The sequence below is a fragment of the Elephas maximus genome, chromosome 1 (assembly GCF_024166365.1).
Source record: "Elephas maximus indicus isolate mEleMax1 chromosome 1, mEleMax1 primary haplotype, whole genome shotgun sequence".
Lineage (NCBI taxonomy): Eukaryota > Metazoa > Chordata > Mammalia > Proboscidea > Elephantidae > Elephas > Elephas maximus.
In genome coordinates this window covers 100474985-100502422 of record NC_064819.1, presented here as the reverse complement: position 1 = coordinate 100502422, position 27438 = coordinate 100474985, and the positions used below count along the sequence as shown (strand labels likewise).

General features: G+C 48.7%; 1 protein-coding gene across 7 annotated transcripts in view; it reads left to right on the top strand.

Annotated features, from left to right (window-relative positions):
• Positions 1 to 27438, top strand: part of CPNE5 (copine 5) — a 108909-nt gene that overhangs the window by 34281 nt on the left and 47190 nt on the right. For 2 of the 7 annotated variants that reach the window (XR_007518247.1, XM_049890975.1), the window contains exons 4-9: positions 7321 to 7424; positions 9113 to 9152; positions 9358 to 9434; positions 12006 to 12065; positions 14121 to 14171; positions 14471 to 14534. Coding sequence is in view for 4 of the 7 variants with exons in the window: in XM_049890975.1 (XP_049746932.1) it covers positions 7321 to 7424; positions 9113 to 9152; positions 9358 to 9434; positions 12006 to 12065; positions 14121 to 14171; positions 14471 to 14534 (396 nt within the window). In the remaining 3 variants the exon portion in view is untranslated. Of the gene's footprint in view, positions 1 to 7320; positions 7425 to 9112; positions 9153 to 9357; positions 9435 to 10049; positions 10995 to 12005; positions 12066 to 14120; positions 14172 to 14470; positions 14535 to 22281; positions 22317 to 27438 lie in introns of those variants that run through there. The other 5 variants (XM_049890996.1, XM_049890985.1, XR_007518248.1 and 2 more) reach the window with 4 other exon arrangements.

Below are 27438 nucleotides of genomic sequence, written 5' to 3'. Positions count from 1 at the left end.
AGGGTGTCAGAAGCCCACTAAAGCCCAGGTTAAGAGCCTCAAACCCTGACTCTAGTTTAGCAGTTGTCCTTACCTACTTGGCCCTCAGTCTGGCTTCATGGAGTAATGACTCTTCTGATGCTCAGCACATGTGTGGATGGGGCTGGGGTGGCCACTTTCTACAAAATGGAGGAGGCTGGCCCTGGTCCCTAAGAGTCCCGACCGAGGCCCTTAGGTGGGCCAGCAGTAGCTGAGACCCTGCTTCCAAAAGGGCTGTCATGGAATGTTGGGCATCTCAGCCATGCACCTTCTTGGCGACATGAACGTTACACAGGGAAGTCTGAGCAGAATGGAGGGGGGGGAGGTTTATGTCCAGTTGAATTGGAAATTGTCTGTGTGTTAATGTTTGTGAAAGAGAAAATATATCAGTCAGGGCTCCAGGAGGAAAAAGAATTCTACTCAAAGGGTTTGACTGAAGAGATTTTAACAAAGGTGTTTTTTCTTTCAAAGGTGTGAGTGAGGTTGAGAGAACTCATAAGGAATAGTGCAGCACCCAGGGACTAACTACAGCTGGGAGCTGTTACCAGCCCAGCAATAAGAGACAGTGCCACCAGAGCCCAGGGAGAGGTGGAGCTGGGGTAGAGGGCCTGCTGATGGGCAGAGCTGTAGTCCTGGAGGGAGGCCCGCATTCCCAGAACCACAGTGCTGAGGCTGGGCAGTAGGCGGAAGAAATACGCCAACCTCTTCCTCCTGCATTTTATGCCAGTGCCCCCTATTGGCCAAACCCAAGTGGAACCCATAGGACGAGGGAACCAGAATGATGCTGTCTGAATGGAAACAGTCTGCTGGAGGCAGAGCAAGACATGGAATGGAACTGGAGCAGATGGAGGCAGCTGAAGGAGACCCTCTAGCACAAAAAGCAAGTCTCCAAATCAGTCCAAGCCTGATCAGCATTCCCCCGACTCCCTCCAGTGGGGAAACTGATTCCTTGACATAGGACCCCCCTGGCCTGGTAGTTGGATGTGGGGCAGGAAGACCCGACTTGCCTGACCTGGGCTGTCAATCCCAGCCAAGCACTGGCCCTGCCTGAGGGCAGTTTGGTGGAATAGCTGCCCCATCCGCCCCGAGAAATCCCAACTTCTATGTGTAGCAGAGCCCCTGGGAGCCACTTAATTTAGTCTCCAAAGAAGTTTCAAGTCTGCCTCCCCTTTGAGGGTCTCACTGAAACTGGTGGTATGTAATTAATGCTGCCTAATTGACGTTCTTGGGGCTTAGTCACAGAGATTTTAGGAGCCCTCAGGAGCATCTTTCGTGCCCTGTCAGGAGCTCTTTTCTCTGCGTTTTGTGGCCAGGGACAAGAAGGGAACTTTTCAGAGGGCTGTTGTTGCAGCTGTTAGCTGCCGTCGAGTCAGTCCGAGACTCATGGCGATCCCACGCACAATGGGATCATACCATTGTGATCCATGGGATTTTCACTAATTTTCAGAAGTAGGTTGCCAGACCTTTCTTCTTAGTCTGTCCTAGTCTGGAAGCTCTGCTGAAACCTGTTTAGCATCACAGCAAGATGAAAGCCTCCACTGACAGGTGGCTGCTCATGAGATGCATTGGCCAGGAATCAAACCACATGGAAGGTTGAAGTCAAGAAATCTACCAGTGAGACACTAGAGCCCTCTTTCAGAGGGCAGATACCCAAATTTCCAGGCTTCCTTCTCGTTTGCACTTTCTCCTGTCTCGGTGTCTACTTAGGGCCCTCCCCCACCTCCCTGATTGCTCAGCCCCCTCCTCAATTTTTGCACCAACTCCTACCCAGTGCATACTTGCCCACCTACCCAAAGATTCTCTAGGGTTCCCTGCTTCAGAATCACTTGGTGGAAATGCAGATTTGTGGGCTTCCCTGCAGCCTTTGTTAATCACAGTTCCTATGCTCACCTGTGTTTGGTGGCAGTGCCCTAGCCTGCGATCCACAGGAGGCCCTTTGGCATCCTTGGCCTTGGAGTGTGGACATAGGCATTCAGAATGAGCTAGAAAGGTGTTCAGGGCTGGCTCAACTTGGGTTGCAGGTGGTGAGGGGTTAAACCACATCTCCTTCCTCCCCAGGTGGAATCTGCCTCCCAGCAGCTAGATGGCCTGCCTCTGTGTGCCTCCCACTACCCGGGCACTAATACCTCATTTCTCCAAGTCCCTTCCAGCTTGAAAACTATAATTCTATGTGGAACAAAATACAGCTGCCAAATTGATTTTTTTTTTTTTAAGTGTCAGTTATGTTGTATTCCTACCATCATCAACAGGTATATAAGTAGGGCCTGACAGGGACCTGGTGGCTTTTTGGATTTTTAAAATCCAAGTTTTAACATTTTTTTTTCCCCCTTTGCCATTAACCCAAGTAATGAAGGCTATAAAATACCTTCACTAAGTCCTGGGGTTGTAGATTTTACAGTTGTTTTTGATGTGCATATGTTAATTACCTCTGAGTCCTGGTAATTCATCACTGCCCAGCGCAGCTCACATGCCCCCATTCTGCTCTAGGAGACATTGCGAGCCCTTGGAGTCCCCTGCTCCGTCCTGTTTCCAGGGGAACTCCATTTTCTTCTTCTTCTGCAGAGCTCAACCTCTTGGGAACTCCCCAAGATTGAAGCTTCAAGTGCCATTTTAAAAGCAGCCTTGTCATCTTCCCTAATGGGTGTTTCCTTGGAGTCTTTGCTGGGGTGGGGTGGAGAAGGAGCCTTGCTCAAAGGAATGCTTGCTTCTTCTGGGCTGGGATTTATCTAAAATTCTGCCAGGGGGCATTTTTTGAGGTACCCAAGGGAGGAGGGCTGTGGATTGAGGAGGAGGTGGGTCCTTACCCTATGAGAGGATTCTCTGGAACCTAGGTACTTAACCGGAATGTTCTTCAAGAATGCCATTAGGAGAAATTTCCCTTTTGTCTGAAGGCAGGAGGTATTGAGAATTAGAAAAAGCTGGAGAGGAAACGTAGAGACTCTTTTGGGACAAGGGTTAAACATTATAAGATTATTATCTGATTTAGAAGGTAGAATAGGAACCCAGTCCTATTCGTCGTGGTGCCTTCCCCATTGCCTTGTACATGGAAAGGCTTCTATAAATGCTTGCTGAGTAAACCTCATCGTTATTTGATTTTTATAATGTGCAACGACTCCAGGCAGTTAGAAGAAGTGAAATATCACAGGCTTTGGAATCAGCCATACCTGAGATTAGATCCCAGCTCTGCCTGGCTATGTGACCTTGAGCAATTTTCTTAACCTTTCTGATTCTCAGTTTCTTCACTTGTAAAATGGGTAATAACTCACAGAATTTTTGTGAGAATTGAATGAGATAACTTAAGGATATGGCAGTCATTTGGTCTATTGATCATTTAATTGTTGTTAGATACTGTCTTATCAGCTCCTGACTCATGGCAACCCCATGCACAATAGAACTAAATGCTGCCTGGTCCTGCACCATCCCCATGATTTGTTGTGGATCGGACCTGTTGTGATCCATAGGGCTTTCATGACTTGATTTTCAGAAATAGATCGCCAGCCCTTTCTTCCTAGCCTCTCTTAGTCTGGAAGCTCTGCCAAAACCTGTTCAGCATCACAGCAACACACAAGCCTCCAGTGGCAAACAAACAGGTGGCAACTGTACGTGAAGTGCATTGGTTGGGAATTGAACCAGGGTCTCCCACATAGAAGGCAAGAATTCTACCACTGAACCGTCACTGCCCCCATTAAATAAGACAGTATGTGCAAAATGTTTAAAATAGTTCCTGGTGCTCTGGAAGTGCTGAATAAACATTAGCTATTATCCTCTCTGGTGCCCTGGTGGCACAGTGTTTAAGAGCTACGGCTGCTAACCAAAAGTTTGGCAGTTCAGATACACCAGTTGCTTCTTGGAAACTCTATGGAGGCAGCTCTCCTCTGTCCTACAGGGATGCTATCAGTTGGAATCAACTCAACCACAATGGGTATTATCCTCTGTGACCGTAAGCCCATGACTGTATTAAACACTATGTCAGGTCCTGGGCTGCAAAGATGAGGAGAACTTAGATTTTCCTGTGCTTGAGCAGCTCACAGACTAGTGGGGTAAAAAGAGACTTGGTAGATTATCATCAGGGCTGTGGTAAGTACAGAGCTGGAGATGCGCAGAGGGACTTGGCAGCACCAAGGGGGGCTGGAGGGCAGCTGAGCCCTAAAACGTTAAGAACTGGCCGATGTAGAGGAGCCTATCAGGAAGCTACCAAAAACATGCTATGTCACTCACAAAGGAGCCCTGGTGGTGAAGTGTTTAAGCACTCAGCTGCAAACCGAAAGGTGGGCAGTTTGAACCCACCCAAAGGCTCCACAGGAGAAAGATGCGGTGATCTGCTTCCATAAAGATTACCATACCCGTTGCCGACAAGTAGATTCCGACTCATAATAACCCTATAGGACAGAGCAGAACTGCCCCGTAGAGTTTCCAAGGAGCACCTGGTGGATTCAAACTGCTGACCTTTTGGTTAGTAGCCGTAGCACTTAACCACTACACCACCCGGGTTTCCCCATAAAGATTACAGCCTAGGAAACCCTAGGGGCAGTTCTACTCTGTCCTGTAGGGTTGCTATGAGTTGGAATCGACTCTACAGGGCACACCAACATGCTACAACAGTAGAGGTAAGACGGTGATGAGGCCTGACCACGGCCATGGCAGAGGAGGCAGGGATAGGAGAGAGAGTTAGCTGATTGGGTTGGCAGTAAGGAGAGGTTGATTAGATGAAGGGGTGAGGGACAGGAAAGCACCAATCAAGTGCTCCTCAGATGACCCCATCCTGCCTTGGGTAGGAGGTTCCTTTTGCAAGTTTTTAACTTAGGTCAGGGGTAAAAGGGGACACTCAGGGTAACTTGCAGGTAACCCAGATATTTGCTCACTGACATGAGAGGGGCCCATGTGCTTGCATCTTCCTGGTCTGCAGAGTCTCATCAGGAGGACTAATACTCAGGATTAATTTTCTATTTTGGCAATTACTTACCAAGTCAGAAAAGCATGCTAATATATTAAGAAAGATTAACAGTCTATTTAAAATACTTTGTTGTACCCCTGCCTGTCTTATTCACTTGGGGGAATATTGTAATCAACAGGGCCCGGCCTGCATGGAGCAAACAGTGCAATGGTTTCACACTTTATCTTTTAGCCCCATACCCCATTTTTGAAACAAAATCAGAAGGGCCTAGTGTATTGAACAGATATAAAAAGAAGGGAAGCCCTGGTGGCATAGTGATTAAGTGCTATGGCTCCTAACCAAAAGTTTGGCAGTTCGAATCTACTGGGCACTTGGAAACTCGATGGGGCAGTTCTACTCTGTCCTATAGGGTTACTATGAGTCGGAATCAATGGCAACAGGTTTGGTTTGGTTTGTTTGTTGTTAGTTGCTCTCAAGTCAGCTCCAACTCATGGAGACCTTATTTACAACAGAACGAAATGTTCCCGGTCCCGTGCCATCTTCACAATCGTTGGTATCTTTGAGCCCATTGTTGGAGCTGTTTTGTCAATCCATCTCATTGAGGGTTTCCCTCATTTCCTCTGACCCTCTCCTTTACCAAATATGATGTCCTTTTCTAGTGATTGGTCTTTCCTGATAACGTGTTCAAAAATAAGCAAGACAAAGTCTCCCCATTCTCACTTCTAAGAAGCATTCTGGCTGTTCTTCCAAGATAGATTCGTTTGTTCTTTTGGTGGTCCATGGTATATTCAGTGTCCTTTACCAACGCCATAATTCAAAGATGTCAATTCTTCTTTGGTCCTCCTTTTTTATTGTCCAGTTTTCATATGCATAAAAGGTGATTGAAAATACCATGGCTGGTGACCTTAGTCAACAAAATGTTTTGCTTTTTATGATTTTAAAGAGGTTTTTTTGCAGCAGATTTGCACAATGCAATATGTTGTTTGATTTCTTGACAATCAATGCCAATTCCATGGCACTGATCGTTGATTCAAGTAGAATGGAACCCTTGACAACTTCAATTTCTTCATCATTATCATGATGTTGTTTATCGGCCCAAAAGGAGCTACGTTGATGTAATTGATAGCCTGGAATCATACCCACTCTGCCCTTCTCTCCTCCATGGCAGGAAAACCTCCAAGGAACTCAGGGCCCTGTAGACCATAGTCTACAGGACCACAGACCTCCAGTGATTCTCAAAGTGGGGTCCCCGGACCAGCAGCATCATCAGCTGGGAGATTGCCGGGTCCTTCCTAGACCTACTGAATCAGAACCTCTGGGGGTGAGGCCCAGCAGTCTGCGTTTTAACAAGCCCTCCGGGTGATTCTGATGCCCAGAGATGAGGAGTGACTTACCTTAAGCCATTGGATTCAAGTAGTGGGTATAAAATTCTGGAGTATATGCTGCAAGGGATACCAAGAAAATGAAGTCCCTGTATCAGTTATCTATTGCTGAGAAACAAATTTCCCCAAAATTTAATGCCTTAAACAACAGGGTCAGGAATCCGGGTGCAACTTCGTTGGGTTCTCTGCCTCGGGGTCTCTCACAAGGCTGCAATCAAGGTGTTGACTGGCGCTTCAGTCATCTCAGGATTCAACCAGGAGGTGGAAGCCATTTTAGAAGGCTGTTTCCCACAGTCCCTGTCTCTGCACTTGCATTTGCAACTGGGGACATCAGATAAATACACACGTCACTGTGGAATCAGTCAAAGAAGAACCGTGGCCATGGACTGGGCACAAGTTCAGTGGGGGCTCAGAGAAGGAAAAGGACCTCTCTAGTTGGAGGAATCAAGTAAACTGGAGGAGGCGGCATTAACAATGGGCCTTGAAAAAATGGAGGAAATGCCGCTGGTAGGGAAGGGGAAGGAAGGCTAAGAGAAGGGCAAAACATAGGCAAAGGGAGTGATGTGGGAGTGAAGGGTCTGCTCACTACCAAAACCATACAATTTAGGTGGAACTAGATATTTTTTAGATACAATAAGGAGCCCTGGTGGTGCAGTGGTTAAGAGCTTGGCCGCTAACCAAAATGTTGGCAGTTCAGATCAACCAGCCACTCCCTGGAAACCCTATGGGGCAGTTCTACTCTGTCCTGTAGGGTCGCTATGAGTTGGAATCAACCCAACGGCAACGGGTTTGGTTTAGTTTGGATACAATAAACCTGACAAGGTAGGTTACAGCCATAATGTGAATGGTTTCCATTGTTGGATGGAGGTACTCATGCCTTGATTGGAAGGGGATGGGGCCAGGAGCCAGGAGAAGATTTCCATTACTGCTTCCATGACTGCTGAGCCAGGGCTGAGGGACTCCTAGTCCAGTGCTCTCCCTCCCCACAGCCTGGCCCCAGGGTCCACATCCCATCTTCTCTTGCAGTTTGGACGAACCGAAGTCATCGACAACACACTGAATCCTGACTTTGTGCGCAAGTTCATTGTGGATTATTTCTTTGAGGAGAAGCAGAACCTCCGATTCGACCTGTAAGTGGAAGACAAGTGCTGAGGACCAAGCTGGTGGGGAATAGCCAGTGCTGGGAGGCTTCAGGACCTGGGAAGGTGGGAGAAGCTGTGAGATTAGAGGGAGCCCAGGGTGGACCTAGGGTAAAAGTGACAATTAGCTGGTGACGCAGTGGTTAAGCACTCAGCTGTTAACCGAAAGGTTGGCAGTTCGAATCCACCAGCTGCTCTTCAGTCGAAAGACATGGCAGTCTGCTTCCTTAAGGATTAGCCAAACCAAAACCAAACCAAACGTACTGCTGTCAGTCAGAGTAGAACTGCCCCACAGGATTTCCAAGGCTGTAAATCTTTACAGAGGCAGGGTGCCACATCCTTCTCCCGTGGAGCGGCTGGTGGGTTCCAACCACCAACCTTTCTGTTAGCAGCTGAGTGCTTTAACCACTGTGTCACCAGGGCCCCTCTGTAAAGATTACAGCCTTGGAAACCCTATGGGGCAAGTCTACTCTGTCCTATAGGGTCGCCGAGTCAGAGTCCACCCAACAGCAACAGGTTTGGTTTGGGTTTCGCTGATTCCACCCTCACCTCCCAGCAGTGTATGGAAAGAGGATGCGGGAGAGGGAGCAAAGTGCCACCCTCTCTTCCTGCTTGTCTTAGTGTGGGGAGGGCACTGAACAAGCTGCCTGGCTCTGGGGAGTGTGGGTTGAGGAAAGAAAGACCTTGAGGTCAGCTCTAGGCTCTGACCTGGTCAGCCCCGGTCTCCTGGTGACTGGGAGGGTGCTCACTGACCTCTCCCCTCTGTCAAAACCTGGCTGAAGGGGTTCATGGCTTCTACATGTTCACCTAAAAACTGGAGGCAGCCTCTCCCTGAGGTTAAGATAATGGTGGAAGTTCAGTCTTCGTCGGCGGGTGGGGGAGTTTGTCTTTACGAGGTGTGGGGTGATTAGAAAGGTCTGCTTCCCAGAGAACTGTGGGCAGCGTGGGGAAGAAGGGAGTTTGGGGCCTGAGGGAGCAAAGGGAAAACTTGCAGCAGAAGGAGATGGGCTCGTGGGGAATGATGGGAGAAACTGGTGCTGAGGAGCGTTGCCATAGCCTTCGGAAGACAAGTCACCCAGCGACATTTTGGAGAGGGGATGAGAGAATGATGGGAGGAGGGGATGTTGGAGGACGGGCTCTAGGTGAGGGGAGGGGACCACACTGCAGGATCTGCCTGCAGAGGAGGTGGAAGTGTTAGGTGATAAGGCCTCCTTCTTGAGTGACCAGGCCCAAGGACTGGCAGGGCAGGCCTGGGTAAGGTGAGGAGATGAGGGAAGGTCAAAGGCAAGGTATTAAGCTCCAATGGCAGCCGACCCTTAGCTGGGAAGATGGGCAACAGGGCAGGAAGTGAAGCACAAGGTGGCTCCGGACTCCAGCTGTGAACGGCGTAGAGCAGCAGAGCCTATTTATTTTATTTTTTAAATTTTTAATGAGGTACAGCATATATACAGCAATGTGCACAAATCATGAGTGTACACCCCGTGGTGCATTTTTTACATCTGTTTACACCCATATAACCACCACCCAGATCAAGAAAACATATCTAGCCCCCGAAAAGACTCCCTTGAGCTCTGCCCAGTCATTGCATTCAGAAATAACCACTGTGTTGGAGCCTGTTTAATGGGATGCAGGGGCCCTGCCCCCCATCTTCCTTCACCTTCTGTCTGTGTTCCCTGCAGATACGACGTTGACTCGAAGAGCCCTGACTTATCCAAACATGTGAGTTCTGCCAGGGTCTGTGCACGATTCTGAAAAGTCTCTCAAACACCATCATCTGGGCTGGGCTCGGGCTTCACTGTGGCACAGAGTGTGTGTCTGATGCTACGGCCTGTCATTTCAGAGCCCTTCACAGGGACAGGGGGAGGTGGTGATGGCTGGGAGCAGAGTGGGTGATAATGGTTTTTGCTGTACCCTGGATATACAGGATTTCCTGGGCCAGGCCTTCTGCACCCTTGGAGAGATTGTGGGGTCCCCTGGGAGCCGTCTGGAGAAGTCCCTCACGTAAGTGTGTGTGGAGGGGTGAAGTCTGTTTGGGCTCTTTCTCCACTGATGGAACAACTCCTGTCCCATCCCTGCTGAGGGCTGGCCGAGGCTCAGGGTGGGCAGCAAAGGAGTCAGCCAGTTGTGACAGGCATGTGTAGGGTGATTGGGAATAAAAGAAGCTATAGGCCCTGCCTTTGCAGGACTTCAAACCCAGCTATCTTGGAGGAATCCAGTCTGGGTTATTAGAGCCTCATGCTTCTGGGAAGGCCCTGAGACACCATCTGATCCACTCCCATTCCCTCACTGCCATCATTATATGGGGGAAGGTACTGAGGCCCAGAGAGGGCAAGTGACTTGCCCAAGGCCACACAGCTAAGAAGTAAAGTGGGGGCTCTACTCAAGCAGCATGTTCTTCAGGTAGTTCACAGCTCATTGTGGGCCAGAACTGGGCACACCAAGACCCCCCCCCACCCACCCTGCCCCCGACAGTCTGCGTTGTAGGGTCTCACAGTGCTTTTAGGGGAAATCTATTACTCTGAATAGGCTCTGGGATGGGGAATCCCAAGGCTTCCTACAGTGGAGCTGGAGGGCAGCTTTAAGAACCAGTCAGGGCTGTCCAAATGGTGGGGGTGACCTCTCTTGTCCCTGTTTCTCAGGAAACCCCAAGGGCAGGGCCCAGGCAAGAGAGGCCTATAGACTGGGAGAAGTGTCCAGGCCATGGGGCAGAGCAGGCAGGAAAGGAGGATCAGTCCCCAGCTTGCTTCTGCCAAGTTTCCACTGGACGCTGGCCCCTCACCATGATCAATAACTGCCGATTCAGGGGATCTCTCTCCCTGTACCTTGTCTGTGACCTGCAGTGTGGTGATTTCAGGGACCCCCGAAAAGGTCTCTTACTCTGGGTTCACAGAAAAGAATGATAATAATAACCAAACCAAACCCTTTGCCATCGAGTAGATTCCAACTCATAGCGACCCAGCTATCACTTATTGAGCGACCCCATGCACAATGGAATGAAATGCTGCCCGGTCCTGCGCCATCCCCATGATCAGTTGCAGCTAGGACTGTTGTGATCCATAGAGTTATCATTGGCAAATTTTCAGAAGTAGATCACTAGGCCTTTCTTCCTAGTCTGTGTTAGTCCGGAAGTTCCACTGAAACCTGCTCAGCATCATAGAAACACGCAAGCCTCCAACGACGGACAGGTAGGGGCTGTGCATAAGGTGCATTGGCCAGAAATTGAACCCAGGTCTACCACATGGAAGGCAAAAATTCTACCACTGAACCACGACTGTCCCCTGTATTCCACATCCACTATTATTTGACCTTTCCGATCGGCCCTCCCACCAACCCCGACCATGGCTCTACCTGGATCGCCAGGTTGGAGATACCCCAGTCATGAGTGTGTCTACCCCTTATCAGTGCCCCCAAGAATCCCTCATGTCTACTTCCTGTCCTTTGTCACCTAGTCAGCCTTTGGTGGAGGGGCACGCCTTCTGGGGAGAGGTTTGAGGAAGACTTCCTGTAGAAGTTGGCTTCTGAGCTGAGCCTGAAGGGGCAAGCAGGATCTAAAATGTAGAGGTAATGGGGTGTTGGTGGAGGAGAAGGACCCCACCCCCCAGCTACGTTTTATATGTAAATCTCATCTTGCCAGTTAGACCATATGAGGACTTCCTGTTTACTGGGCATCTATTCTGGGCAAAAAACACACCAGTTGCTATCAAGTCGATTCTGGCTTATGGTGCCCCAATGTGTGCAGAGTAGAACTGCGCTCCACAGGGTTTTCAAGGCTGTGACCTTTCAGAAGCAGATTGCCAGGCCTTTCTTTTGAGGTGCCTCTGGGTTCGAACCACCAACCTTTTGGTGAGTAGTCAAGCACTTAACCCTGGGTGGAGCAAATGGTTAAGTGCTTGACTACTAACTGAAAGTTTGGCTATTCGAACCCACCGAGAGGCACCTGGGAAGAAAGGCCTGGCGATCTGCTTCTGAAAGGTCACAGCCATGAAAACCCTATAGAGCACAGTTCTACTGTGCAACCGTTGCGTTGCCATGAGTCAGAACCAACTTGAAGGCAACTTTTTTTTTTAATTCCAGATCAGTAATTTGCTTACATGATTTCCTGCAGTTCCATCAGCGGTCTCCTAAGGTCCCATTTTCATTCCCATCCTTCCCTTCTCACAACCAGGATACTCAGTGAGGCTCAGTGAGGCAGAGCAGTGGTTCTCAAACAGTAGCTTGCATCAGAATGCCCTGTTAAAGCAGAGATTGCTGGGCTCCACACCCCAGAGTTTCTGATCCAGTAGGTCAGGATGGGGCCTGAGAATTTACATTTGTAACACATTCCCAGGTGATGCTGATTCTGCTGGTATGGGACCAAGCTTTGAGAACCACTGAGGTAGAGTAACTTGCCCAGAGCTTCATAACAAAGTCTGGAAAGAAGACCTTTCTGCCCCGGCCTGTGGTCCTCAGTCTAGTTTTGGCCTCCAGAACGGAAACCAGTCTCCAAATATCTGAGGCCGAGTGCTGTAGGTCTCTTCAGGATGGGGGTCTCTCTGCTCACGGCATGCCATCTCTCTTCCTCTCTCTCCACAGGATAGGAGCATTCAGCCTGAATTCCAGGACAGGCAAACCCATGCCAGCCGTGTCCAACGGGTAGGTCACTGGACATACAGGGCCCCAGAGTCCTTAGACATTAAGCCAGCCCTTCAGAGGGGGCCTCACGGTCTGGTCTTAGTCCCTGCTCCCACCTCTGTAAAGTCAGCCTCCGTCAGGGGGACAGTGAGGGTCCTGAGACTAAAGACCCTGGCGCTTCGGGCCCTGGATGGAGGCCACCACTCTACAGCTGGTCCCTGCCCTCATTCGGGCTACAGCTTGAGCATCCCAAGCCCCAGTGGCTCATGGAACATCAGGGATCAGGGATCAGGGCTTCTGGTAGGAGCTGTTTCCAGGAATCAGCAGACTGGGGACTCTCCGGAATGGAATCTTTTTCTCTCCCTGGGCTGGTTTTTCTGCCTCCCACCTCCCACCCTTCTCTCTCTTTCCCTCCCTTCTCTTTATCTCCCCCACCCCACTTCCCCTCCATTGCTTTCTCTGCTGACTATGAACCTCCTCAGAGTAGATTCCCTGAATCCCCACTTTTTCACATGTGCTCACCAGCTGTTGTGGGCCATCCTTTCGGCTTGAGCCCTACCCCCGACCATCTGCTCTTGGCTGGCCTCATGCAAATGTGGGCAGCGCAGACTTCCTCACTCCCCCTGTCCTCCTCTCCTGGTTGGAGGGTCCCTGCTCTGGCTTCTTCCTCACCCCAGCTTGGGGCAGGGCGGGGAGCATCTGCTCAAGGACCAGCCGAAGGTGCCTCTGGCAGATGGGCATTTTGGCTGTGTAAGCAGAGCTCCACTGGCCGTTGCTGAGGGCTCCTAGGAGTTGGGGTCTGAGCACCTGATTGGCTGCTAAACTATCTGGCTGTGGGGAAGGGGCCTTCGGAGGACCCAGGGTTGCCCACAGCCCAGGAGGGGGTAGATGCTAATTTACCAGGACAGTAAATAAGCAGCAGTTGGAGACGGAGCAGGAGCTGGGGTGGAGGGGGGGAGAGGAAGAGAGAGAAAGACCTGAGGGACGGAGGGAGGGAAGGAGAAAGGAAGGCCAAGCAGGTGGGAGCAGGTTAGACTGGGGTGTGGAGGGGAGATAGGAAATAGAAGTGGGAACTCAGAAGCAGAGAAGAACAGATGGAGAAACACAGGGTGGAGGAGGCTGTGTTGAGGATTCTGTCTCCCTGGTCAAAAAAATCATGTCTCTACTACCAGGGAGGACGAGGGCCAGGGTGGGGAGGGTCCTTGGGGTGCCCAGCTCAGCTGCCCAGATCTAGGGGGACAAGCTGGCAGGCACTGCCATCTGCGTATGGCAGGGGAGGCTCCGGATGTGGCCCCTGCTCTTCTGACCTGTCCCATCAGCCCCCTTGGGGGCGGCTCCTCTGCCTTCTCTATTTGAGAGCCTCTTCCTCCAAAAACTGGTGCTGGGAAGAGCTCCATCAGTGGTTCTCAAAGTGTGTTCCACAGACGGCATGCTGGTGGCCCCAGGGCTGCCCTGAGGTCTAGGACTGGAATTTATCAGCTTTACACAATTGTGAAGCAAAAGGGCCAGGGCAGGGTGCTCATTGAGGGCCTTCTCTGAGCCAGGCACTGTGTGTGTGTTAGTAAAATGGATGCTATGATCACACCCATCTTATGGGTGAGGTAACTGAGCTTAGTAAGGAACCCAGAGTCCACAGTTGCTAGACAACCTGACCTTTCCCTCTCCTTCCCAGTGGCCCTGGCTGTCCTGGGACCCCCTGGGTTAGTCCCAGACACCAGAGTGGGATGGGCTGGTGCCTAGCGGATGGGCTGCACCTGACCCGGGGAAGAGGTGGTGTATGTCTCCCAGGTGGAGCCCCACCTTGGGAACTGGGCTTGGTGTTACTGAGGAGCTGAGTGGTTGGATGGGATCTCTCTCTCCCCAAGGGAGACCCCAGCTAAGAGGTCCAAGTGGAGGTAGCCATGGGAAAAAGCCCGGGAAAGTGGCCACTGAGAGTATTCCAGCCTTGCTCCCTCTTGCTGCTGTCCCTCCCATGATGACCCAGAGCAGCTCAGAACTGGGCTGCTTGCTCAGGGGCTTTGGGGGTCTGCTGGGCACGGGGTGGGGTGGCTAGCCCACAAGGTCTTTTGCCCACAGAAGTGGTCTTTGGATGGAAAGTTTGAGAACCACTGGTCTGGAAGCCTCCGGGTGAGTCTGGATGCTTTTCCATTCTAGGACTTTCACTCCAAATGCGCTGCCCTTACTGGTGGGCTCTCGGGGAGCAGGGGCGGGGCAGCTCCAGGCCTGGCAGCCTGACCCCAGGGAGCAGTGCACTAGGCCACACTGCCACAAATATTGCAGGAGACTCTGTCTTCTCAGGGGTTTTGGGGTAGATCTGCTGGATGCTGAGGGGCAGGGAGGATGCGGAGGGGCTGATTCAGGGAGTGTTCAGGTTTGTGTCTCTGACTTTGCCTCTCTCTCCATTCTTTCATCTTCTCCTCCCCCAGTGGTGTCCCAGGGAAGAAATGTGGCACCATCATCCTGTCTGCGGAGGAGCTCAGCAACTGTAGGGTGAGTGGCAGAGGGACCCAGGATGGGACCTGGTGGGGGTGGGCAGTGATAGAGAGCAGCCTGGCCTCCTTGGAGGGAACTGGGGGTAGACAGACCCTTCGTTTTGACCTGCCTGTCACAGAATCCTGTAAGATCAGAGCTAGAAGCCATCTCCCCCTTTTGGAGCTGAGCAGCTGAGGGCCAGAGGGGTGAAGGAGCTCCCTTGCAGTCAGCAGCAGAGCTGGGCCAGGAGCCCTGGTCCCCTGGCTCCCATGCCATCATGGCGACCACTCATGTGTCCCTGAGCCAAGACTGCCTTGGCAACAGCACTGACTGGCGGAGGAGCCTTTTCATTTTCGGAGCCTGGACACTTGGCATTTAGTTGTCATTTTTCACTTTTAGCTCTGGAGTAGGGTGACACCCTGCGTGGGGTTGAGGGAGGGAGTGTGTGTTGGGAAGCCAGTGTCTGCAGACAGCCCGTGGTTGTGCTTCCTCTGTGGGAGAAGCAGGAGATGAGGGCAATGGAAGGGGAGGCTGGCCATACCAGGAGGGGCCGCACAGGACCTGATGGCCAATAACAGTGATAAAAAAAATACATTCTAATAATAATGGTAGTTATTATTTGTCAAGCAATGGGCATTTTACATACGTTATCACTACTTCTGACAACAATTCTGAGAGGTAGGTACTATTGTTATCCCCATTATAAAAAAAAAAAACCCATTATACTGATGAGGACATTGAGGCTCAGAGAGGTTAAGTAGCCTGTCCAAGGACAGTAAGTGGGAGAGACAGGATCCTAATGTGGGTCAGCCTGATTCTAAAACCCGGGCTCATTCCCCCAAACCATGCAGACTTGAGTGCCTCTTGGGTTAATTAGGAACCACAAGGTGAGAAGGCAGTGTGTCCCGGGGAGAGGAAGAGGAGGCAGGACAGGCAGGTAGGGTAGAGTTGAGAACAAGACAAAGCCTGGGCTAACCTGGGAACACAGCTTCCCATGGGGCTGGGGCCAGCTCAGGGTGGAGGGGCTGAGAGGGGCCAGGAGGAGAAACGAGGTTTTCTTACATCCCTGGGGAGTCAGTGCAGCTATTGTATCAGGTATCTATCAGTATCTACAATGTTAGAAATGATAACTGAGAAAATATTTGTCATAATTCATTTAAAAATAATTAATAATTGAACCCATTACACGTTAACAGAAGTAACCTCTTTTTGAAAAAATAACTATTTCCAAAACAAAAGTCATATAGTGAGAACAGTGGCCTTGTATTGCATTTTTGCAAATCTCATTAACGTTTGGCTTAAGAGAAGACATACACGCTTCTGCAATCTGCTATGCTATCACCGTCAGGTGACCTCTGGAACATTTTTGCATCTTAGCATTATTACGAAAATAATTTTGACCTCATGGATCCTCTATTGGTATAGAAGTATACTCGTGTTAGCCCATATTAATTGAGCAATTATTCTGAGGCAGGCACTGTGCTAAGTGGTTTACATGTGCTGACTTATATATCTGATGTATTATGATATATGGAAACCCTGGTGGCATAGTGATTAAGTGCTACAGCTGCTAATCAAAGGGTCAGCAGTTTGAATCTGCCAGGTGCTCCTTGGAAACTCTATGGGGCAGTTCTACTCTGTCCTGTAGGGTTGCCATGAGTCGGAATCGACTCAACGGCACTGGGTTTGGTGTTTGGTATTATGATATATTGTAATACATAATGTCACATATCATAATATCTCATGTGTTATGGTTCCCATTTTACAGATGAGGAAACTGAAGCACAGAGAAGTTAAGTGACCTCCCCAAGGTCACACAGCCAGTGAGTAGAACAGCTTAGGCTCGAACTCAGGCAGCCTGGTTCTAGAGCCAGGGCCTTAAACCACTAGGCTGTTGTGTCATAAACTCTGTGCTCGGGGCCTGCAGTTGGAGAATAAGACATGTGAATGAAGATTGTTAGTGCAAGACATTGTAGAAGTGACCAAATAAACTCATATGTAGCTGCTCGTTCTGGCTGCTCTACTTGTCTGTTTACCTCAGTGGACCTGGAGGAACTTGCCCGCAAGGACACACCTCACACAGATATATACACAGTACTGTGGGTTTGGCACACAGTAGGTGCTCACTGAGAATCTATCAGGAATGTGTGACTGAGTGAGTGAGTAGGAGGCAAAAATAGACCAGATATTTAAAGTGGATTTTTTATGATGAAAACTCCTACACCTTTGTATGCTGAAGGTCTGGGCACTGTCGGAGTTCAGACAAGGAAGAGAACCCAATTAACATATAGAATAGCTAGAGCTTCTGTTTAAACTGTCTGAGCCTCAGTTTCTTCACGTGTATTAAAAAAAACTCCCAGCGGCTCTAAAGGACAGAGTAGAACTTCGCCATAGGGTTTCTCAGGCTGTAAATCTATATGGGAACATGCCATGTTTTTCTCCCACAGAAAGGCTGTTGGGTTTGAACCACCGACCTTTCAGCTAGCGGCCAAGTGCTTAACCACTGTGCCACCTGGGCTCCCTCTTTACCTGTGTAATGGGACTGATAGAGTTGCTGTGAGGCTTCAAGGAAATCATGAAGGTGGTTGTGCCTGGCACACACCTGACTCCTAAGTAGGCCTGAATTCAGTTTCCCCTCAAACTTCTAGGCCAGCTGGTGACTTCCTCCCTAGTTTATTATTAAAAAAAAAAACAAAAAACAAAAAACATTACAACCGAGTGGATTCTGACTCATAGTGACTGTAGATCAGGTTAGAACTGCCCCCTAGGGTTTCCAAGGAGTGGCTTGTGGATTCGAACTGCTGGCCTTTTGGTTGGCAGTCAAGCTCTTAACCACTGTGCAGCCAGGGCTCCTAGTGAGATAAGGTAATTACATAAGCGAAAGTCCTTTGGAAATCCTAAAGCTCTAGACAAAGCTGGTTGTTGTTAAAAAAAACAACAAAGTATTCCAGTATTCCGGGGGTTGGTAAACAGTCTACATTTAATACTTCCCTCTCATCTCCTCCGTCCTCCCCTCCCCCTTGTTCATCTTTCCCTGCCAGCAATTTCCTTGATTTAAGCTGTTCCAGCATTGGGGGCTCCCTGCCTCCTCCCTCCTGATATTGTCAGCTTCCTTTTCTTTTGGGGCATTTTTGCCTGGGTTCTGTCTTTCCCTAGAACACTTGCAAGGAAAAGAGACTAATTCCCAGCATCCGGCTGAATTAAAATAATTACCTCTGAACGGCTTTGCTTCTGCCGCTTGCTCGGGCATTCAGTGGGAGGATCAAAGGAAGAGGGTGGAGACTGGGAGACGGTTTTTTCACCAGAGCTAGTCTTCCTGCTCAAATGAATACATTCTGCAGAAGTAGACAAACCTTCCCTTCATCCCAGGGGATGGGGACGAGCAGGGCCCAGGGAGGGAAGGCTTGTGGGCGGGTGGGGGACCAGCAAAGGATGAGAGTGAATGCCAGCGTGTCACCGGCATATTTTGATAGGTTATATAAAATTCTTGCTCATCTGAAATTTAAATACCGAGAAAGTTCTGCCATCACAATTTGAACAAAAATATGATTCAGTGGATACTTGATGTTGACAATGATGAGCTTAAGCTCCTAAAATGCCTTTTGAATCATCCAAGATTTAATTATGCTCAGCAGTAAAACTATTGTTATTAAGTGTGATAAGGACCAACGTTTGCATAGTCTTTACAGTTTCCCCTGGTGGTATAGTGGTTAAGAGCTACAGCTGCTAACCAAAAGACAGGTAGTTTAAATCCACCAGGCCCTCCTTGGAAACCCTATGGGGAAGTTCTACTCTGTCCTATAGGGTTGCTATGAGTCAGGATCGAGTCAACAGCAGCAACAGGTTTTGTTTTTGTTTTTTTTTTTCACAGTCTACCAAGTTTGATCCTCACCACAGGGCTTGGGGCTGGGGAGGTGTGTGACCCCATTTCACAGATGCAGTAATGAGGCCCACCCAGAGAGGTTGGAGCTGCCTCCCAATTCTCAGGTGGTCTTTCTCTCCCCTATGGAACCTGTACTTTCTTAGCGGGGCTTGGAGCATGGAGCCCTGGTGGCACAACAGTGAAGTGCTTGGTTGTTAACTGAAAGGTTGGCTGTTTGAACCCACCAGGTGGCTCCACAGAAGAAAGACCTGGCAATCTGCTTCCATAAAGATTACAGCCAAGAAAACACTATGGGCAGTTCTATTCTGTCACATGGGGTCACTCTGTGTTGAAATTGGCTTGACGACACCCAACAACCTGGTTTTGAGCAGTGTATTTAGTTTCCTAGGGCACCCATAACAAACAACCACAAACTGGGTGGCTTGAAACAACAGAAATTGACTTTCTCACAGTCTGGAGACCAAAAAAACAAACAAACCCGTTGCCGTCAAGTCGATTCTGACTCATGCGACCCTGTAGGACAGAGTAGAACTGCCCCATAGGATTCCCAAGGCTGTAAATCTTTACGAAAGCAGACCGCCACATCTTTCGCCCCGGAGCAGTTGTGGGTAGCAGCCAAATGCTTAACCACTGCGCCACCAGAGCTCCCATGTCTTGTGTCAGCAGGGCCACACTACCTCTGAAACGCTCTAGGGGAAAATCCTTCCTCTTCTAGCCTCTGGTGGCTCCAGGTGTTCCCTGATTTGGGGCTGCATCACGCCACTCTGTCTCTGTATTCACATGGCCTTTTCTTCTGTGTGTCTGAGTATGTGAAATCTCCCTCTGCCTTTCTTTTATAAGGATACCTGTCACTAGATTTAGGGCCCACCAAAACGGTCGCATATTGAGATCCTTGATTTAATTACATCTGCAAAGACCCTTTTTTCCAAATAAGGCCAATTCACAGGTGCCAGGTGGGCATAACTTTCAGGGGACCACCATTTAACCCACTGGAAGCCATGAGTGGCTTGGGTTCTAGAGGGACACAGGTGAGGCTGTTGGTGTGGGGAATGGGCAGCTCTTTGCTCTACCCCTAAATCCTTGATTCCCTCTCGGCCTGCCAGGCACCCAGACCTGCTGTGACCTGGAGGCAGGACTCCTGGGCTTGGGATAGCACGCCCTCATGGCCTCCTAGTCAGGTCACTGTACACCCATGGCAAGGGTGGGAGGTGTGCCTCACCTCACAGGCCAAGAAAACCACAGTTTCACACTGCAGCTGCCTCTGTGGGTCCCCAATACTTAGGTATCACCAGCCTGCTCACTTATTCATTTGTTTCAGTTCAGCAAACACACATTGACGCAGGTCCTGCCCTCCCAGAGTTTCCAATTTAGTGTGAGAGACAGAAATACCAGCCAGCAATCATGGTACAGCAGTGGCCCTCAATCCTGTCAGACCCATTGTTTCTTTCTTATAACAAATCTTTGCTATCCTAAAGGAAAAGTCATAGATAGTACTGTATAACATGTATAAGCCATTGCAGCTCTTGGGGAAAAGCAGTCCAAGCAGAGAAAACAGCCTGTGCAAAGGCCCTGGGGTAGGGGAAGAGTGATAGGTGATGAGTTAGAGGTGTGGGTATGGGTGGGAATGGTGAGAGTTGAGGCCAGATTATGTGGGACCTGGTAGCTTCCCATTCAAGCTCGTTGCTATCTCATAGCAGCCCTACAGGACAGAGGAGAACTGCCCAAAGGGTTTCCAAGGCTGTAAATCGTTACTGAAGGAGACTGCCACATCTTTCTGCCATGGAGCAGCTGGCGGGTTCAAACCGCCAACCTTTTGGTCAGCAGACAAGCATTTTATCCACTGTGCCACCAGGGCTTCTCTTGCAGGGGAGCTTAGCAGCCTGGAATCCTGACAAAGTTGAATCTTTCATTGTTCTAAAGGCAAGCTTCAGGGAGAGCCCAGTTTCTCCATTTGTGAGACTGGGTGGGTAGGAGGGATACGGGAAGGAAGGAAGAGAACTGAGGAGGAGGAGGAAGGTGAAACTTGGAGGGGAGGTGGTGAAGGTTTTCTGATACTCAAAAGTAAGCAGGTTGGTGCTTAGGAAAGCTGGGTGTTGTGCCCAGGACTGGGCTGAGCACTATGCATGATGAATGAGCAGCGTTCAGACATCACCCTTTTAGCGGTTAACCAAACCAAAACCAAACCCAGTGCCAATGAATCGATTCCGACTCATAGCGACCCTATAGGACAGAGTAGAACTGCCCCATAGAGTTTCCAAGGAGCGCCTGGCGGATTCAAACTGCCGACCCTTTGGTTAGCAGCCATAGCACTTAACCACTACGCCACCAGGGTTTCCTTTAGCAGTTAGCTTGTAATTTTTTCATTTTGGGAATCATTTCTCTGGTTAAAAGCAAAATGAAACAAAAAGCCCTTTTCCTGAAGTTAAAAAAAAAAAAAATGCTCATTTATGGACAAATTGGAAAGTACAGAAAGTGTAAAGAATAGAAAAATCATCCAGAGATAATCATTGTGGACATTTTGATGTGTTTCCTCCAAGACTTCTTTTCCAGGTATATATATATAATTTTTTTCTTAAAATTGGGATAATAAGGTATCTAGTTTTATGAACTGCATTTTCCCATGTCATTAGATATTCTTGGAAAACATGTTTTTTAATAGCTGCATATTATTCCACTGTATGGGTGGGACATAGTTTATTGAACTTATTGTCTTATAACCAACAAGTTGCTGTCGAGTCAACTCTGACTCACGGCGACCCCATGTGTGTCAGAGTAGAACTGTGCTCCCTAGGATTTTCTATGGCTGATTTTTCGTAAGTAGATCTCCAGGCCTTTCTTCCAAGGTGCCTGTGGGTAGACTTGAACCTCTAACCTTTCAGTTAGTAGACAAGTACATTAACCATTCATACCACCCAGGGACTATTACCTTATAGGAAATAATATAAATAATACTGCAATGAACATCCTTATATTCACATTATTCCGTTTTTATTTTGAACTTTAGTTGATGAATTTTGGTTGGTTTCCCAGACACACAGGCTCGATGAGTGGGAGGGAAAATGGTCAATCTGGAATTTTCAGCCTCTGAATGACCAAAGGAAATCCTGGTGGCATAGTGGTTAAGAGCTACGGCTGCGAACCAAAAGGTCGGCAGTTCAAATCCATCAGGCGGTCCTTGGAAACCCCATGGGGCAGTTCTACTCTGTCCTGGAGGGTTGTTATGAGTCAGAATCAACTTGAGGGCAACAGGTTTGGTTTTGTGTTGAAAAGACCAAATCAACAGATGCACAACTGATTTGATTGTTTGAGGAGTCAGTCATTAAGACGACAAAGAAAAACCAGCTTGACCTCAATGTGGTAAAGACACAGGCCCAGTCTCCCCAACCAACTTGTATACCCACCATCTGTGTTCTAGTAAACTCTAACCCACAGGGTCTTCACTGGTGTCCTGAAGGCCTACACCCCAGGTCTCCTGCTTCTGCAGTCTTATCCCAGCAATCCTGGGACCTGGGCTGCCTGTGAATGCTGAAACCTCTTGTCGGTCACTGCTCTAGCTCACCAGTTCTGGGTTGTTTCCCTCCTGCTAGAGTGCTGAATAGAGCCTGGGTGCTACTAACCTAAAGGCTGGTGGTTCAAACCCACACAGCCGTTCCATGGAAAAAAGGCCTGGTGATCTGCTTCTATGAAAGATTACAGCCAAGAAAACCTTATGGAGCAGTTCTGCTCTATAACACATGGGGTCGCCATGAGTCGGAATCAACTCGATGGCAGTGGTTTCAATTTTGGAGTGCTGAATTTCAAAGAGTTGCGGCTAGTGATTCTTTTTCTTTTTAATTGATGTCTTTTCTCTTTCTGACTAAAAAGGCAATGTATTAATTCTAGGAACTTGGGAAAATCCAACAAACTTCAAAGAGAAGGTAATAAATGTCACCATACTTCCATCATCTATTTCAAAATGCCTCTTATAAACAACAACGACAAAAATTTTATGCTTCTTATGGTACAATGGGAAACCCTGGTGGCGTAGTGGTAAGTGCTACAGCTGCTAACCAAAAGGTCGGCAGCTCGAATCCGCCAGGCGCTCCTTGGAAACTCTATGGGGCAGTTCTACTCTGTCCTCCAGGGTCGCTATGAGTCGGGATTGACTCGACAGCACTGGGTTTGGTTTTGGTTTATGGTACAATGTGTGGGCAGTAGTGCAAAGTGGTTACAAATGTGAGCTCCGAGTTCAGGTCAGTGCCATTGCCTCCCAGCTCTGTGACCCTGGGCAAGTTGCTTGACCTCTCTGTTCCTTAATTTCTTCATTTGTAAATAATTTACTTATTTAAAATTTTGATATCTTGTTCATCATGAGCTTTTGCATTGGTTTTCATTTTTTTTTAATATTGTATTAAAATATTCATTCTGATAACTGAACTTTTCGGCAACCCTTCGGTTTTGCACTTGCCTCATGCTTGTTCTGACCTTGGGGGTTGCCAGCAAGACCAAAGCTGGCGCAGCCTTCTGGTTGTTACTGACCTGTACCCAGCCTTCAGCCCACTCACTGACCTCTGGTCCTGACCTCTGGCCTCCAGAGCCAGCTTCTGGGGCAGAAAGGGCTAAGGCTCAAGTGCAGGTTGGTCCACCCGGGAGAGAAAGGCTGTTTGCTGTGGTTTCCCAGGCAGCCTGATTAACATGCGGAGAGATGCAAATTGAGGCAATCCTGCTGTTTTAGAAGAACTTAATATGTTTTTTAAAAAGATAGGGTGAAAAGGCAGAAATTGCAGGAAATTATACATTGCAGGAGCGGCTTTATCTTCTCTGTGGTTGATTCCAGTGATGTTTCTGGTTTGGGAACAGTGTTTCCTGTGCTCAGAGAACTGTCCCCCCTCCCCAACACAGGCCGAAGCTACCAAACAACAGAGCCTCTGAGCCCAGGCCAAAATGTGCTGGTCTGTTATCCTGCTGGCCCATCTATCTTATTTCCACTTCGCCCAACCTCTTTTTGGGTCGACACGTATATCAAGGGGTTGATTCATTCACTAACTCACATTGGAGGGGGAGCAGTTGAAGTCTCATTAATACGACTGTTGACATAACTGAGAGCCACCTTCAAAAGCATAGTCCCCAGACAATTACTCCTTTCTGGTCTCTAGGAGCTTCCTATAGGGTGCACACCCATTAGGGAGGAAGCTTGCCTTCTTTATAGGCTAGAAATCTTTCTGAAGGTCTGTCTTATTCCCTATGGATTATGGAACAGTGCAACAAGATAGATTATCCTAATGGGTTTTTGGTGAGTCTTTCCAGGTCCAGACTGTGTTAGGGAAGGCGGATCAGAGCAACTAAATTAACCCCCCAGCAACGCCTCACTTACCTGCCATCGGTGGGAATAAGGTGTCACACATGAGTGGATTTTTCCAGATAGCTGACTTCCAAAGCCATTCCTTTTTTTTTAAATTTTAACTAGTTTACATGGTGATCTTTCTAAAATGGATTTCACACTTCCCTGACTTCTCATAGTGAGGCTATAGAACATAAGTATACTTATCTTGATGATTTGAGAATCATTGTTTGGAATCTCAGTTATTAATCTTTGTAGCCAGACTGTCTTATTCCAATCTCAGCTCTGCCTCTTATTACTCTAGCTGCTCTGTGGTAGGCACTGTGGACTGGTACTTTACCTATAAACCAAACCGAATGCCCTTGAGCTTATTCTAACTCATGGTGACCCCTTGTGTTTTAGAGCAGAACTGTGCTCCCTAGGGTTTTCAGTGGCTGATTTTTCAGAAGTAGATTGCCAGGCCTTTCTTCCATGGTGCCTTCTGGGTGGACTCAAACCACCAACCTTTCAGTTAGCAGCCAAGCACCTAACCATTTGCGCCTCCCAGGACTCCTTACAAGGCAACAAAGCTACCCCATTTACGGACAACACTGAGATTTAGCAAGGTTAAGTTGCTTGCTCCAGGCTGCTCAGCTGGTAGGTGACAGAGCTGGGATTCCAACCAGGCAGCCCTCAGCTCCTTTGTGCCATTCACTCTGCCACATACATGCCAGGTGCTATGCTGCGCCCACAGTGGTCCAGTGGAGCACTAGATGGACCCAGACGTTCTGGTCTTTTAAGTTCTTGCATTTCTGTTTTCTAATATTTCTACCTCTCTTTCTCATCTCATGGAAACCCTGGTGGCATAGTGGTTAAGAGCTACAGCTGCCAACCAAAAGGTCCACAGTTCGAATCCACCAGGGGTTCCTTGGAAACTCTATGCGGCAGTTCTACTCTGTCCAGTAGGGTCACTGTGTGTCAGAATCAACTTGACGGCAATGGGTTTGGGGTTTTTTTTGTTTGTTTGTTTCTCATAGGGCCCTGAGGGGTTCTCCTAGGAGCCGAAAATAAGAGCTTTTGGCTCTAGATTTTATGGCATCATTCTGGTTGTTTCAAATATATGTACTTACTTTATAGTCAAGCGGCGCAGGATAAGTATGAAGTGGGCAGCTCTCTCGTGTTCATTTAAGTGAATGTGTCTTACAGGTGACCTGCAGGTAAGTGAGGGGTCACTATGATAACAACCAAGCCATGTCCTGGAGAGGCTGGAGGGACGCTGGATTTCCAGACTGTCCCCTGAGTGCCAGCCCTCCATTCAAGGACTGGCTGTTTTAGCACTGCCCAGTTGCCACCATTATGCACCATGTGGCATCAGTACCAGATCCTAGACTATCCTGCTTAAAAGTACTGTGGTGGTCACCCCATCCAGCGCTTCACTTTGCAAATGAGGAAACTGAAGCTCAGAGAGCTTGAGTGACTTGTTCAAGGTGACACAGGGCTCAGACTAGAACTCAAAACTCTGGGTTCCTTGCTGGGGCTGCCCACGGTGCTCTCCCTGCACAGGGCCTGGTCCTTTCTCAGTGATTTTCTGATGACACCACAGGTTGCCTCTTGGGGAAAGAGCCAGGGCCAGCTTCATGGGCATGTGACCTGTTTAGCCACGCAGGGTGTCACACTTGGTTCAATGCTCTGCTGTTGCTGTCTTGAAATTCTTTATACTCTTTGAACAAGGGACCCCATGTTTTCACTTTGCACTAGGGCCCACAAATTATGTAGCCAGTCCTAAGAAGAACCTACCCCATCCTAGGACTCCTCCCTTCTCAAGGCCAAGGGATGGGGCTCCCAGGGAAACACTTGCTCCATCCCGCATGGGATAGGATTGGAACTTTCTCCAGGGAAGAAGAGAGTGCCTACCCATCCCAGTACCTGGAATGGACCTTCTAGAAGGTAGAGATCTTATTGGGAGAGTAAGAGCAAGAGCTCTGAAGCCGACCTGTCTGGGTTACTCACTCATGACCATGGACAATGACTTAACCTCTCAAAGTCTCAGTTTCTTCATCTGTAAAATGGGGAGACTAGAGGAGATACTTCATATGGTTATCATGAGAATTCAATGAAATTATGTGTAGAGGAGGTGCCTGGCATCTAGTAAGTACTCAGTAAGCCAACCATTCTCTTATTCAGGAGAAGTCCTAGATTTCTTTAGAGTCTCTAGGATTCTTGGGGCTTCTTGGACCTGGAAAACCCCCAGTCCAGTCTCCATCTCCCTCACAGGTAGGAGGGCGATGATGAGAGATATAATAAAAGTAGTCATCACCCGAGAACCTTAGTGTACCAGCCACTCTGCCCCCAGCACGCTCATCCTCAGAGCCAGCCCCCTGTTAAGTAGGCATTCCTGTCCCAGGTTAGCCAGAGCCCAGCCTTCCCTGCCCATGTCGAGAGAAATCAGCAGATTCTAAAGAAAACAGGGGAGCAGGTCTCAAGAAATGTAATTTGCTCTCTCTCAGGGAGGCAGTGTGATGTGCCTGAAGAAGCATGACTTTGAAATCAGTTTATACATGTTTGAATTTCTGCTCCACCAGTTCCCAGCTGGTCATCCAGGACAGGTTCCCTAACTTCTCTGACCTCCCAGAGAAGCCATGAAGGATTCTTCTGAGCGCTAAATGCAATAAGGGATGTAAAACGTTGAGCTCAGTGACCAGCCCCACAGATGGCGTCTAATAAGCGTTTGTTGAGTGAATGAATGCGTGAACAGAGGGAGGCTCTGTCTTTGCTGCTGTCAGATGCCCTGAGGGACGGCATGTGAGGTGATGGGGGAGGGGAGAAGTGTCCAAAAAACAATAATAGTAGGCAAGCACACAACGCTTACTATGTGCCATACACTGTTCTCATATGAACTCACTTTATCCTCACAACAAGTCTATGAGGTAGGCACTACTATCACCCCATTTTACAGATGAGGAAACTGAGGCATAGAGAAGGTAACTTGTCCTAGCTAGTAAGAAATGGGGCTGAAGCAGGCAGCTTGTCTCCAGTGACTATATTCCTAACCACAAAAAAAAAAAAAAAAAAAAAATTTTTTTTTCCACCATACTGACCCAATCAAAAGATCAGATGGAGCCCCAAACTTTTGACTATGTCCTTTAGCTTGGTTAGCAATTACCTCTCCATCTCTGCCATTATTTTGGTCCTCACTGGGCTGTGGGACACTAACATCCAGAGACTGAGACCTCCTGCTGAGAGTACAGAGTGTGTGAGAGAGCCTGTCAGGAAGTCTTGGAGCTGAATAACTTCCTGATAGACCCTAGCCCTCTAGAGCGGGCCAGGCCTGGTGGACTGGGGGACAGAGCTCTAGGCCCTGGCACCTTTGAAGCTGATTTGTGTCTTGGTCCCTTAGTGCTGCTGTAACAGAAATGCCTTGAGTGGGTGGCTTTAAAGAACGGAAATTTATTTTCTCACAGTTCTAGAGGCTAAAAGTCTGAATCAATTCTCTGCTATGCCCATTCCTTGTCAGTAGTCCCAGGCATTTCTTGGTTCCTTGGAGATCCTCACATGGTGTCTGTCTTCCAGCCATGTGCTCCCAGTGTGTTCATATCTCTGTTGTCTAATCTGCTCTTTTTATAACTCAGAAGTGATTAGATTTAGCACCCACCCTACTCATGTATGATCTAATTCACATAACAAAGAAAGCCCTGTTTCCAACCAGGATGACATCTGCAGCTATATAGGGGTTAGGATTC